General features: G+C 38.1%; 1 protein-coding gene across 5 annotated transcripts in view; it reads left to right on the top strand.

The window, feature by feature from the left end:
• tanc2a (tetratricopeptide repeat, ankyrin repeat and coiled-coil containing 2a) overlaps positions 1 to 16,014 on the top strand; it is a 159,462-nt gene that overhangs the window by 66,100 nt on the left and 77,348 nt on the right. For 3 of the 5 annotated variants that reach the window (XM_089128397.1, XM_089128398.1, XM_039685800.2), the window contains one exon: positions 7,252 to 7,349. In XM_089128397.1, coding sequence (XP_088984523.1) covers positions 7,286 to 7,349 — 64 coding nt within the window. In that variant the 5' untranslated portion in view covers positions 7,252 to 7,285. Of the gene's footprint in view, positions 1 to 7,251; positions 7,350 to 13,510; positions 13,985 to 14,399; positions 14,611 to 16,014 lie in introns of those variants that run through there. The other 2 variants (XM_089128400.1, XM_089128401.1) reach the window with 2 other exon arrangements.

Genomic DNA, 16,014 nt, shown 5'->3' with positions numbered 1-16,014 from the left:
AGCAAGCTAGAGGAGACTGTGACAAGGAACCCAAACTCCATTAAGTGACAGAATGGAGAAGAAAAACCGGGCTCAGTCCGAGAGCAGTACTCGTCTGGCCAACAAACGAAGATATGGTCTAATATGGTTTCCAATTCGTTGAAGGTTAAAAACATTTTCTGATCAGACTGCCAGCCCTACGGAATCAATGACCGCAGAGCCCTCATTAGGTGACTGGAAGTAGAGGAGATACACAATGTAGGATGAGGGGAGGGCGGGAGGATGTAATGTAATTGGGCAGGATGGGCTCATTCTGTTCCAGCTATCCCAGTCAGGTTAGTGGTCCTGAAAACCCATCCTGCATGTGGCAGCGCTCCAGTCTACTCTCTCTCAGCTGCCGTGAGGGAACGCAGCCCACTTCCCACTCTAACTGTCAGGGAAATTATGGATCCTGGCAGGACCTTTAGGATACAAATCAGGAGGAAACCAAAGAGTTGGCCGATTGCTTTTCAGAGGTGATGCCATGCAGGGTCAATCTGAGGAACACTGTACCACCTGCTGTTTTACACAGCATCACAAACACAGGTAATTTATTTATAAAGCATATATTTGACCAATATACTGTACAAATCGTAAACATCTGCAAAAAGAATAATATTATACAACATATACATCTAACTACTCATAAAGAAGCTATTATGTTATATCAGCAAATAGAATTAGAGACACATGCAAAAAAGCCAGAGATATGCTAAAGGCAGACTGTTCAAGACCTTCAGGGCCAACACTGAAAAAGCATCATCACCCGAATGTTTATAGTCCTCGCGACAGTCAGGAGTTTCTGGTCAGAGGACCTACCTGTATATGATCTTGATGGTGAGTATAACTGTTACAAATCTGAGACTGACTAATCCCTACATACAGGGAGATACAGTAGTCCAAAAGTTTCTGTCACCTCTCTATCACTGATAATGTTTGGTTTTCACATTACCACAGCTTTCTTCAAATTCCATCAAATATTTTCAATAAGACTGGACAACAAGATTTCAGTAAGACGGCGCCACTCAAGAACATGCTACAACTGATCCCTGAACCAAGCTTACGTAGATTTGGGATGGCTACCTAGCAGGAAAGTCGTGTACTATTTATATACACACACACACACACACACACACTCACTTAAAGGATTATTAGGAACACCTGTTCAATTTCTCATTAATGCAAATAATCTAACCAAGCAATCACATAACAGTTACTTCAATGTATTTAGAGGTGTGGTCCTGGTCAAGAAAATCTCCTGAACTCCCACTGTGTGGGATCCCCCCCAATGTGGTTGGTCAATACATTGGTCAATGTATCCCTGCCCTACTAATTATTTTTAAAGTGGTCAGTGCTACTACACTAGTGGCGAGACTGATCACAAAACTACTTTGGCTGGCTCGTTGCCGCAGCCTCTCAGTAATCACCATTCACCTCAATGTCCCGTCTGATTGGTTGCACCTCACAAGTAATAGCCTATCAACATTAGCGAGACGGTTGCAGGTCCGCTGGGCAGTGGAGCTGTGTGTCGAAAGGACGGCAGCATATTCAGCATATTACTGAAGCGGGAATAAATATCACAATCTGATTATCTGTTTCAATGATGACTAGCAGAGTTAGTGTCCCAGTCACACCACTGAGAATGGTTGATACAGTGTTGCACTCATTTGAGGCTAAAGCAAAGTTGCTTTGATTACTTGCTCACTCTTGAGCGTCTGGCGCGAGTGATGTCAATGTAAAGATGCGTTTACGTGGATGTCCTGTGGCGCGATTGAGGCGTTTACCGCGGAAGACGCTCGAATGTGGCGAATTGACTATACCACAGATAATTCTTCTGTGATTGGTTAACTTTGCAATCAGTCTGTTCAGCAGAGGCTGATATATTTCCTTAATTTATTAATTTAAGCACGTTTTTTCGTTGTGCATGATCACAGTTCATATGTGTGGGGAAAGATAAGCTATTAGAGTATATTAGAAATTTAGAAAAGCTATTAGAGTATATTAGCTATTAGAAAATATTGCGTTAGGCTTCTTCATGAGTTAATAAGAAAAATATTTTATAATCACTGCAAATGTAGTGATGAAGTTCATGTTCTCATGATTTATTTTTATACACATACATACATACATACAGGACTTTTGATATTAGTTTTTATGTATGTATTATTTAAATAATACCCAAAGTAATGGTGAGCAGATTCAAAAAAGAAGGGACTGAATATGCCATTTTATCCACTGTGGTGAAATCTTAAAGTTGAGTGCAAATATGCCAGCCATAGCAATTCTGAGAAGCGATAACGACGGTATTCAAATGTAACACTCCAATTAATGCTTCACTAAGCGACAGCAGAACGTTGCATAGCAACAGCAGAATCATCAGGTTAGTGGAAAATGGTGGGGGAAAGAGTGAGGGCGTTTGAGGGTCTCGGTCAGGATGAATAGACAGATTAGAAACCAGAATGAGATGGACCATTAGCTCATCCACTCACTATTATTGCCTTCACATACATTCAGATGTGACTTTGGGAAGCTCTTTTGTGCTAAAGTGTCTTAAAAAGCATGTTTACACCTGTCCTAGGAGACCAATTGACTGCTGAGGATTCTTAGTGTTATATGATAGCTTGTGTCTCATCCGCTTCCCTTTCTGTACCTCCACTGTCTTGCTATTTGACATAATAAAATTCATACTCTCTCATTATTATGAAGCACCCAGAGGTGATTTTAATGGATGGTTTCCTGTTCTAAACTTGAATATCACAAAAGCTGTCAAGATTCATATTACACTCCAAAAAAACTGCATCAATGTTTGATATATTTATAAAGACCATTACGTCTAATTGTATTTGCATTTTCATGACAACTAAGTCACTTTTCCACCCTTTAAGTTCTCATTACCTTAATGTGTCTGGACTCTGGACTTATCATTCTCAGTGAAAATGCTAATAATGATGCTCATTAGTAAAAAAAAAATTAATATAATGATTTATATACTAAAAAAAAACAGGATAAGGCAGTAAAACAAATACTAATACACACAAATTTGGCAAATGTGCTAAATTCTCACAATGCAGGGACATTTTGAATCCTGGGATTAGGTAAAGGAAAGCAAAGAGAATGTATTCTGTTTGTTACACAATTTTAGAGGTTAAAACATCTCTCTGGCTCACACACAATCTTTTTTTTCCTTGGGGTCTGATTTCAGAGTGATGGGCAAAAATAACCTGGTCAGGTGCTGCACTCGATTTCTCATGAATAATCCAGAGACAGACAGAAATCAAGGGACTCAAAGGGACACTGATGCCCTGTAGAAATGAAAATAGCTATTTTAAGAAACATTTACATGTACTCATTTAACTGACGCTTTTTTATCCAAAGCTACTTACAATTGCTATATATGTCAGAGGTCGCACGCCTCTGGAGCAACTAAGGCTAAGTGTCTTGCTCAGGGGCACATTGGTGTCTCACAGTGGATTCAAACCCGGGTCTCTCACATCAAAGGCATGTAATGCCTTTGCAATGGAAATGTAATGACCATCCAGTATCTGCTCAGAATAGATGCGAATGTTGATTGAAAGATAATTGAGATATATAGCTGCGAGCAGCGATGATGGGCCCAAGCCGGTGGCACCGCAACCCTGGTGCCTTTAGTTACCTATATACGGTATATATATATATATATATATATATATATATATGAAGAGTTCAGATGCAAAAGCCTCTAAATGCCATTTGAAATTTTTATCAAACTTGTATATTTAAGTTCAGTAACTTCACTTAAATAACAATTAATAGGTAATTATCATTGCCATTTAAGTGAAATTACTGAACTTAAATATACAAGTTTGATTAAAAATTATCATTAAAGAAGAAAATTTCAAATGGCATTTAGAGGCTTTTGCATCTGAACTCTTCATATATACTGTATATGTGTATATATATATATATATATATATATATATAATATATTATTTATTTATTTTTATTTTTTTTATTTTATTTTTTTAAGGGACAACACAGAATAATACTTGTCTTTTTTCCACCAATTTATTTATTTATTTATTTTAATCTTTTTTTTTTATTTTGTCTGTCCCCCTCTGTGTTGTCAGACCTCCTTGTCCTAGTAATCCAGTTGGACAATCTCACTCAGGGCTCCCTCAGCTAGGGAGGATTAACGGTGGACACACACACAACAAAGCTGAACATTTGGCTTTGGCACGCCAGGACTGTCCGATTTCTGGCACTCTTTAGGAGTGTGTCATTCATCTCACTGCTATTGTTTAGCTCTCAGACAAATGAAAAAGAGCAAAGCACAGCTAAATCATATTGATCCCTTCAGCTTTGAACTGTTCACCATGATGGTTTTGAATTGCTTAAAATATGATTGGAATCACTTCAACAAAGGAAAATACAATTAAGTGCGACATGTGCAAGTCTGTCATTAACATACAATTATAATAAGAACATCATTAGAATTGTGAGCTTGGGACATGGATATTATGGTAAGGTTTTTGTAATCAGGCTCTCAAAAATTGTATACAAATTTGGATTAGATTTATTGGCTGATATATCGGTTTTCCACTTTCATATTTAAAGAATTATCAGTATCGGCCAATATTTTATATCAGTGCATCCTTAATTTTTTTTGTTTAAAAATGTTTCCACAATTCCAAACAATGTTATTATTATATTTTGATTGCTTGTTTGTTTTTAATGCTGTATTTTTAGTTAGTTTAATTCTCATTTGTATTCATCCATATTCAGTTATCGCACTTGAAGATAATCAAATAAGTTCGAATTTAATGGTAACTTGAAAGGCTATCCGTTCTTGCATGTTTCGTAACTGATCAAGGTTTAAGAGCTGTTTCCAGCTTTGCTAGCTGTCCGCAGACTTCAGCATTATTAAAAAAAGATTGATAAATCCTTCTACTGCTCCACTGCAGATGTCATTTTTCACTTTCCCAACTTTCAATCAAAGTCTCTCATTAGATTGTGTGTCAGCTTTTCTACAGACATCAGGACCTCATTAAAGCGCATGTCCAAGTATCAAAGACTGCTTTGGGGAAATAACGTTAGTCTCGTCACTCTCATGCTTAGGCACGGTTCACTCGGCAAAAACGCTGAGTTACGTCGTCTCTGTTCTTCATCAGCTGACAGAAGCACAGCCTCAGGTTAAGGTCATCCTGTTCTTCCTCTCGCATCTTTATTCAGAAACTGTTGCACTCCCCTTCTCGCTCTCTATCCATCTTGTCTTGACTTTTTTCTACTTTGTTTTTCTGCTGCAATTGATAAGTTTAACATTTTTGTTACATAAAATAAAATAAAATAAAAATACTGGAATGGGAAAATTGAAACTCGGGAGTAAAACAGCTCCAAGAATAGTCTACCATGTTATAAAATTGTATCATATAAGCATATCAGTTTGGGAAAAAAACATTTAGAATTTGTGGATAGCAATGCTCAAACTGCTCATTTGGTCTCCAAACTTGAAGGGTTCTCATCTTGTCCTCTTTGTACACCCATCAACATTTAATCTACATTTAACTCTGAGCTCAATCATTTGAGAGTGCTTAGTTGTTCTAGAGGTAGTTCTGTTTCATAAACTGTAAGAGGTCCTATACTTGAATCTCAGATTAGCTGATTTTCTTTGGGAAAAAGGGACAAGCTTTTCAGTTGTACAGCAGTGTTAACATTTCATTGCTCCTTTCTAGCAGGTGAAGAGATTTTTTTTTTCATGACCAGACAGATGCAGCAGAAGTGAGAAGGGGCGGCAGGACGTTAAAGCATACAGATTGAGTTTCAGACAAAGTCACCAATGGATAAAACAAATATTATTTCTGACAATATCTTCAATACTATTCAAATATTTGTGACCCCTCGACCCAAACTGAGTCAATTTTACATACTTTTTGCTTTCTGCCAAATGTGGCCCCATCATATTTGTAAACATATACCAATTCTGGTTCAGCAAATGGGTCCACCGAGTGCTAGAAAAGAAGGAAATCTGCCCGTCGCTGCTGATCTGAAATGCATGTGTGCACATACACACAATCCCCCACTAGGCACTAGGACATGTGTTTCTCATTTGTGTGTGACCTCTGCCAAGATCACTTCTGAAGGTGTGGAGGCCCAAATTAATACTGTAAAATGAAGAAACTGAGTACATGGTATACTTGAGTGCAGGGGATTCAAAGTTCATGTCTCTATCTCTCTCTCTCTCTCTCTCTCTCTCTCTCTCTCTCTCTCTCTCTCTCTCTATCTCTATCTCTCTCTATCTATTACTATTACTTGTATATGTACCCATGTCTGTCATTCTGTCTATCTCTGTATTTATAGTTCTACCTGTCTCTATGTATGTTCCATAAGTACGGTACTTGTTTTTTGGACTACTGCTTTGCTAGACTACTTTACATACTCTGTTGTGTTCTTTATTATGAGTTTGGCCTTTTTGCCAAAAAAGATCAGGAAATGTTGCAAACTGTATTGGGATGTCAATTCCCAACATTCTATTCCATACATGCTCTCTTCATATATGTGGATTCAGCTGCAGACCCACCAAAGTCATTTCATTGATTTCCACTTCCAACATCAGCTTCAGTAGCAGAACAAAGTGTGTCTCTATCTTGTGCTCTTTCACACATATATACACACACACACACACACACACACTCTTAGCTCATACATGAAGTGGTAATTAGCAGCATCAGGGTGTGATCCCTCTGTAATGTGGGTGTTGAGTGAGACCTAAAATAATCCAGTGAAGAATGACGAATCCCACGAATGAAACTCATTATCAGCTGTAGTGTTCCAGCAGGCTGAAGGCTCTGTGTACCTGAAACATATAATCACAGGCTTCCAAAAATCCCCTCAATAACTCTTTGTCTAGACTTCAGAGCCAACGTACGGCGAACATCTCCAGTCGAACTGCATTTTTAAAGAGATCACACGTTGTGGGAATCTGTGTTGGTGACTAAAGGGGCTAGGAAGTGATTTGTGGGTGTTGTTACAGATCTTACAGATTTTTTTTTTTATATAGAACAATAGTGGCAACTGTTTTGTTGCTCAATGTTTTTGCAGCATCTTTTTTATTAGTAGTAGAAACCAGTAGAATGTTTTTTTATGATTATTAGTTCTATTTATACAGGGCAGGTAATTGTTTTCAATGTTTCCATTAATTTATTCAGGTGTTTTTGCTTGTGTTTCTCAAAATGCTTTATTTTCCCCCTCTCTCTGCAGATTTCTCTATAGCCCGGTCCAGATCTGTGCAGTCATGTTCAGGAACAGTCTGAAGATGCTGCTTGGCGGCAAATCCAACCGTAAGAATCGAAACAGTGGTAGGTTGAGTTTTAATATCGAAAGCTTCCCAAGAACAACCAGACCCCAGGATGTGCCTTTAATGTGTCATGTGAAGTAGGAATTTGTAACCATGTAAGAGTTTGTTTACTGGATGTGTTTTTGTGTTACAGCTGTGCTCTTCTTTAATTTTCATTCGATCATATCTGTCAGATGGCTACTGTATTTTATAGAAAATAGTCAAGTAAGTTTATTATTACATCCAGACATAAAAATAAAGCAGTTTTTCTATCTTATATCAGTTAAATCTTATAAAAAGCTAATTTATTCCTTTTTCAAGTGTAGATATAAATACCAATTAGACAGTCAAGCAAATGATTTAGCTAAAGATGTATGATTAAATTAACCATTTTTGCTAAAATGGTAGCTTTGGGGTAAAGTATGTTCAAATATTCTGTATGAAACCCTTTTTGGCTCATATATGAAAATGTGAATAGTTTGCAGCAAATTAAAAGTTTCATTTTTATATTTATTCATACATTCATAGTATTTTTATTTAAAATCTCTTTCCCATTTATTCCCATATTTAATGCTCCTCAGCATGACCAAGTTAACCAATAACGTTGATCAAAATGCGTCAATGCATCACTTTTTTTTCCCTTAGTTTTACACTGTAGACAACCCTAGAAAAAGTGGCACAGCTTACCCCACTCTCATCTACACTGTCTGGTTCTCACGAATTGTAAACATAATTTAGAATCTACTACAAACATTGTATTATTTTTTTTTTATAGAATAGCTTAGGGAGAATCTAGCAAGCTACAGGCTAACTAACAATGTCAAAGCTGTGCACTATCACGCCTCGAGATCCCATTCCGTTCATGCTCTGTCTAGCATTTTTGAGAATGGGAATATGTGTGTGTTTAGCTCTCAGAGAGATTTTAGCCTTGTGTTGAGGAGATTACATAGTCAGAAGCTACTGTTGAAGTGAAATGAGGAATCTGCAATTTAACCGAGCCAGATGAAATTTAAATGGTGAATGGTTTAGCAGAGCTGGAAAAGAATGTGTGTATCCTGTCTTGCTGTCTGTTTACTATCTTCATCTTTTTCTTCTCCGCTTAAGGCATGTTTCACACCTGAGAACGCTTATATTAACAGGTTACAGCATTTTTAGCACTGGGGTGCTGTATCTTGAATATACATCTATTTTGTCTTAACTGCGGTGGAATTTTTTTATTTGTTTACAAAAAAAATCTGCTAGTATAGCAAGACGATATATTGTTTTTAGTTTTTATATTAATGATATACTATCGTTTAAAAGTTTTGGGTCTGTAAGATTTTAAAATAAATGAAAAAAGTGTATATATATATATGATTTCACAACGATCAAGTTTTTAATAGTTGTCAATGGACAGCCCCTTATAAACATGTTATAATGTAAGGACATTATAAAGTCCACACTCAATGTAGTTACCCAGAAGTCACGTCTGTTACACAGAAGAAACCCTGTCAGTGTGAAATCACGAGAACCTGCTGTTGCAGTCACACTGCCGCTTCACTTGCATGCTACTTGTGTGTGTTGTGTGAAACAGGCCTGAGAGCTCAGACATGCCAGAGGGAGACTGCAGTTGTAGAGCAGTTTCAGGGTTGTGGTAGAAGTGTGGCTCTGCGACTGCAAGGACGTCCATGGCTGCAAACTTTTGTTTTACACACACAGCATGTACATCCACTTAAACATACACATACTTGACTTCCCCTCCATACCCCAGGTCTGTCTGAATCTCCCATAAAAATTAAGTCAAACAAGTGGCAAGTCTGACTCACCCAACAGATCAGCCATTCATCCCAGTGAGCTGTGTATCAAAGGGACCTCACACTTCCCAGAAAGACCTCCTGTCTTTAGTCCATGTCCTCAGACTGTGGTTGAAATTCGTGCTACTTTGCTGACGCCTCTTGAGTCATTTTCTCTTCAGGGACTCCAGATCTTGAAGGGGCCAATTTAGATTTATTCCAGTGTAGTTTAGGGTGTCATTACGGTCACAGGTTTAGATAAATGTAAAGTCATTTGAATGGCCCCATTGAAAGAAAGACAGGACAGTACTACGTAGAATTAGAAACTATATAGAAGCTGCAATGAGAGCCTCATTAAGCAAATTACATTTGTTAAAATCTTTAATGTTAAATGAAAGTAAGAAGCTGTATGGAAGATATAGAATCAAGTTGATGGTTCGAAGACATTCAGACAAAAAAAAACTCACTTTGTTGTAATTGCTAACACTACACTGAACTTTGTGTTTGAATACAATTACTGCGATTCGTTTTAGCTGAACTGTTCATTCAAATGCTTTTCAGTGAACTGATTCACTAAAACAATTCATTGAACCATTTGAACCAGAACCCAAGTGCCTTTTGCTACTTTGTTGTAGTTGAGTTATTCTCTTATTTTATAAGTTATATACATTATATTTTTATATACATTATATTATATGTTATATACATTATAGTATGTATATATATATATATATATATATATATATAAAATATTTTTGCTTTTAGGGGTGCAAGTGATCACAACTACTCTAGTTGTTTTTTTTTTGCTCAGTTGAAACTGAGCTGGATCTCCATGCATTTTTGTTGTACAGAAAAGAGCCATTGTGTTCCAAAGGAAAACAAGTTATTCAAGTTTTGAGGAACATATCAAAAGTTAAATTATTTTTTTTTATTTTAAGCAAGTGATTTGAGTTGGATTTACTGTACAATAAGCATGCAATATAATTCTCTCTTTCTTTGGAATTTACCTTTATGGCTTTAGGATGTTTGATTTAATTCTTGAAGTTATTAGTATTTTCCCTTTTATTTTAAATCCTCAAATGTTTTACAGTTGAGCCGAACCATTTAAATCATCTGTTGAGGCTCTTGTGCTATCAAAGTAATAATACATACAGTACTGTACCTCACACCTGAGTGGCAGCTGAAAAGTGTGATATGCGAACACCGCAAAGGAATGAACCGGGCGCCGTAGACTTGGGATTTGGATTTGCTCCAAGCTCAGTTGTTCCCTTCAAATTCATTACGTGCCTAGACATCAATTCTCAATCCATGCAGAAGATGTGTCCTGTTGTTGTGAGGCCTGTGGGTTCGTCTGTTTTCTATGACACATGTATTTTTGTACTCGTCTTTGATCTCGTCTTTTGACTGGAGGATTTCCACAAGGTTTTGTCATACAGTAATAACTCTCTTCACTCCGCATGTCTCTTCGTATCCTGCAGTGCTACATATGTGGAGTGCCTATGAAGTCACTGGTGTCATTTTTTTCATTCCTTTCTGCCTTCTTTTTTCTGTTAGTATTCAGCTAGATGCAAATGCAGCTCTAGTCTCAGCTGAATATATTTGCCATAAATTAGATCTGCACAGCCAGCAACTTACAGAGCACAGCAGAGGAACTGAGCTCCACATTGGAGAAAAAACACGCGTCGCAGGGCGATTGATGGTTAGCCTCTAGACCCTCAAACATCGTGAGCAGAATCCTAACAGTCTCAAACAGCTGCCAGCAGCTCTGACCCATGAGCCCTGTGTGGTTTAAATATGATGCAATCCTGGAAATGAACCGCAGGCGATATTTTGCCTCTAGTGTGTCATTTTCGCTGGCAGAATTTGACCAGACTTGGTTGTGGTTGATTTGATTAGTTTAATTATTTATATAGAGGTTACTTCATACATGCTTGATGAATGCTAATATTGGAACATTTGGATAATGTATGGTGAAAGTGATTTCTGTTCATTTTAATTGGTCAAATTTGGTTCAGGATTGATGCCAAAAACCAATGTAAGCTATGGAATACATTATTTAGGGTAACGCAGCACATTGTTTTGATATTTAAAAAAAATAGACTATATAATATATTATTGTACCTTTGTTGGTTTGAGGACCAACAAATAATTCGTAATAATTCTATTTCATTGATTCTGGCAGATACCTGATGCACATGGTCCTACTGGAATAGTCCAGAATGAACCTTCTGGAATGTCCTTCCACTGCCAGATTTGGCTACACTTTGGTTACCTGTTTGCTGGTCCTCTCATAAAGAGGTCCATCAATCTCATCTGGACTTTGCTGGAGGGTCATGGAGGGCTCCTCGTCCTTCAATGACTCCAGTCCGTCTTGAAGAACCTGTTCTCATTGTAGTGTACATCCTTATTTTAGAGTCTCTCATTGTTCTTGATTTCAACGAAGGGAGGTATTGAAGGAAAAAAAAAAGAAATGTATCCAGTTCTTTGACATTCTTATCTCATGCTCTACTTTACACATTTGAATTAGGCGCACATGTTTGGGTGGGAGATTGCTACAAAGAGCCAGAGATCAGAGAGCCACAAATCAAGCTAAATAAGCAATGACATTTGTTTCAGTTTATAAAATCATTTCAGTATGTACTTTGACTCTTTGTTTCATTTTTATATACTTAAATCTTTAAATTAAAGGACAGACAGCTTTCACAGTATGCATATTTGATTGATTGTAGTGTCTTGTCACTGCACGTGTACTTACATTTTTGCTTGCTATACTTTCATGTGTGCATGTATGCCTGTTATCTGTTATTGTATGTGTGTAGGTATGAATGTTTTACAAAAATACTATACTATTCCATAGCTAAACCTGCTAATTATAAGGGGTGTATAAACTCTTGGTCATGTAGTCTGTTGACAGTCTGATTAGAAGGTATAATGTTTTCCCACCCACTTATTCTCTCTCTCTCTCTCTCTCTCTCTCTCTCTCTCTCTCTCTCTCTCTCTCTCTCTCTCTCTCTCTCACACACACACACACACACACACAGATGCTTTAACTTATGTAGATATAATTATGTAGAGCTAATTATGAATACTATAGACTAACCCAGTGCTTCCAATCCTTGTTCCTGAAGGCATACCAACAACTGACCATTTGGATGTCTCCCTTATCTTGACCATTATATGGGGCACTATTTGAGTGGACAACCATTTGTTGTGGACGTTATCGAGTGCACTCATTCAATCCCACAATGCACCGCGATAACGAGTGTACATGTATGCTCAACGGCTATAAATACTTATCCACTGTGAAAGTCACATGTCAAATGAACTCCTGCGTCTGACCAGATGGTGGCGCCTGTAGCGGAATCATCCGTCAATCCATTATCTAAACCATAGGTCTTCAACCCTGCTCCTTGAGGCCCACACTGCCATGCATACTCCAACACTAACACACCTGAACCAGCTAGTCAAGCTCTTCAAGATCTCTTGAAAATCACAGACTGAAGCTGGTTTAATATAAACTCCAGGAGTAGGGTTGAAGACCTTTGATCTAAACCACTGGCTACAATTACTCAATGTGGGTACATACACTATTAGTGGACTAAGGTGGTGAATGGTGAATGAGGGTGCAGCCCTGGGGTTTTTTTTTTAAGCTTATAAATTAAATTATGTGTTTAAGAAGTGTTTATGTTTTTGTCAAATTCAGCTCACTTCTGTGGACAAATGTATAAGCTCCAGCTCAAAGTATAGATAAGTATACACTCATACACAGACATGCTGTACATACACTGTAGTTAAGCACTTTGTCCTTATCAGTGGTGCAGTGACTGCAACACTTTTGTCCACTCAGAGGAACTTGAACGTTAGATAAATACCTCAGCAGTTTCAGCCGAATCTATTGTCTGGCCTTTTGAATTCTGGCAAAGATGTTTTATAATCCACCTCAAGACAAGTTTAAACATACAATGGACTTTTCACAGCTAGTAGAAGTGTGTAATGTAATAACAATCATTTTATTATATTATATGTATACTGTATGAATGTATGTATGTGTGTGTGTGAACAAGACTCTGAACAAGATCAGTTAACAGAATTGATTCAGATGTTCCAAAAAATCAGAATTTTGCTGTCTGTATGAACAAAGCCATTGTGTTCTGTACAAGAATGTGAAAAAAAGTGTAGAGACTCTTTTCAACACAACAGGCAGAACACACAAGAGAGGTTAAGAGAATCTGAACAGGGAAAAAAAGTTTGAGAGCTACAGCTGAATAGCTGCTATCGAGTGGGAGAAAAAGAGAAAAGAGGAGGAGGAGGAGGGTGCGTCTGTCCGCCTCGCTGATGAGTGAACATTTGTGTGTGTGTGTGTGTGTGTGTATCAGGGGGATGAATGATCTTGGCGCATGCGCCGGTACCTGGCAGTCGCCCTCAAGACTGCAGATAACACTCTCTCTTCTCAGCATCACTCGTCTAAGCATTTTTCCTGTCTTTTTCTCATTTTTTTTCATTGAGCTGGACTCCAATTTCTTCAGTTACTTACCATGCATCTTGATTTGACTGTGTTGGGATGTGGATTCTTTGAACCCACAGAGGTGAACTACAAGGTCCTGAGGATTTTGGGTTGTGCTGACAGATTTTGGGGTCTCGTCCGGGATGGGAGATCTTTAGGAATGGACCCCTGATAAGCTCAAAGGAAATACCCCAACAGATTCAAATTCATGACAAGATTTTGACAACTTTGTGGAGCCTGTAGGACTTCATTTCCGTCTTGGGTCTTTCATTAAAGCGAAGGGTAGCAGTGACGCTGGTGACAACGTGCCCCGTCTGTCATGTCACCAGAGTGATGATTCGGGTCTCATTGACTTTTTCACCTTTGTGGCTTCCTTGACGTGTGAGTATGATTTCTGTGGCAATCTTTGATAATTGATCACCGGATGAGCTTAATGAATTTTGTAACTGTAGAAATGAGAATACTGCAGGGAAATCAAAGCCAAATCTGACACATACTCTCCCACATTTAGTCACTTGATCACTGAAATTTTAACACCTACACTACTGTGGGCAAACAGACACACACAATCACATAGTCACCTACATGATCCCTCCCTATCAGTATTTCTCGCCCACTCAGCAGTGTCAGCAGAGCGAGAGGAACTGTGTGTGTGTGTGTGTATGTGCTTGGATCTGTAATCTGCATTTCTCTGTGCGTTTGAAAGACGTCTCTAGTGCCTCGTCTGTTCTTTTGTGGATGAGGGATGTGCAAATCCATTCTGTACTGGGTTGAAGTACTCTTCTGTGTCCTCCAGGGCATTTTGGGAAGTACAGTTTGGTGGTGTGGTGGATGTTTCAAAGCGTGGGACGTATGCCAGGACCAGGACACAGATCACTTTGAATCTGTATTAGATGTAATTTCACAGCACAATTCCCAATCTTTCCTAGTCTTTTCCGAGTGCTGTGAAGGATACGCCAGAGCACATTGATCCAGAATACTTTGGAGACTGTTCTACATTGCTGCAGGTAACAGCACATACATGATCTGATGGTCACACTTTAGATTAGGGTATAATTTTTACTATTAACTATGATTTTTGCTTCAATAAACTCCTAATTATTGCTTACTAATAGTTTGTAAGGTAGTTAAGTTTAGGAATTGGGTAGGATTAAGGGATGTAGAATATGGTCATGCAGAATAAGGTGTTAATATTTTCTTTATAAGTAGTAATAAACAGCCAATTAATAGTGAGAATTAAACCCTAAACTAAAGTGTTACCCACTTTTCAGTAGCATGGTGTTAAGGTCCGATATACTTCAAGCGAAATCGAAGAACGAACTCATGTGATGTTTTCGAACAAAATCAGACAAATAACGTGTTTGGAGTTTTTTGTTTTGTTCGAAACAGCTTCCCACAGCAAACTTTCTGGAAGAGTTTGCTTCAGCTGGTAAACAATTGTACTAACATTCTGGCAATTACGTAATAGGCTGGTGTGCGCGGAGGCTCCACCTTCTTTCGCGTAGAAATCTTTTCCGGTTCAGTTCATCGAGGTCTGACGTCTGCGAGTGAACACATAAACACACTGGAGAGCTTATAGTAGATATAACGAGATACTGACATTTGTTTTTCATGTTTCAATAGGGTAAAGATTCTTGATTTTAAGCAATTTATTGTGTAAAGTGCTATATCCACGTTGCTATGATCTGTTGCGTTTCTTAAGAAACTGTTTGTGGTTTTCTCAATTTTGTTGTGTGTTCATTTTGTTATTGAGAGGGAAGCATGAAGCACATATTTACATATCTCTCTATTTACGTCACTCTCAGCAAGGTTGGAGGCGTCGGATGTTCGCTAACAATATATCGCTGATCATGTATTTCCAACTTCGTTTTAACCCAAAGCGAAGAACAAAAAAGAACTTTGCCGTGAGTATATCGGGGCCTTTAGTCACTACATACTTCTTACCATAGTAGGTTAGTAGTATGTAAGTAGTAAGTGACCTACAGTGTGCAAGACGAGTAGTTCATTTAAATACTTACTGTTTAGTGCCTGGTTATATTGGATCTCAGATGGTTAGGGGGTAAGAAGCAGGTTTTAAAGTGGCGGCCACGTAAACGTTTGGAAGATTTGGCTTGTCTGTTAAATGTTTTTGTGAGCTAAATGAAAATGAGATGGGAGAATTATCATTTTAGCAGTTCAGGCCTAAAGATACACTGGTACAAAATTTCTGCCTCACCATAAATCAGTTTTCTCACTGAGATAAGATGGGTTAAGTGCGTAGGATTATGTGGTTGCCTACATGTTTTCACTCTCTTTTTCTTTCTCTCTGCTTCTCTTTCCACAGTGTCTCACAGGGCTAGGTTAAGCTAGGCTGTGCTGACAAAGCGTATATACAGGATTTATCACGCCACGGCTGTTGCTAGTCAGATCAG

The sequence above is a fragment of the Pimephales promelas genome, chromosome 3 (genome assembly GCF_988280905.1).
Source record: "Pimephales promelas chromosome 3, fPimPro1.hap1.1, whole genome shotgun sequence".
NCBI classification, from domain to species: Eukaryota; Metazoa; Chordata; class Actinopteri; order Cypriniformes; family Leuciscidae; genus Pimephales; species Pimephales promelas.
The sequence above is the reverse complement of the archived record's forward strand: the minus strand, read 5'-3'. Positions and strand labels throughout refer to the sequence as shown.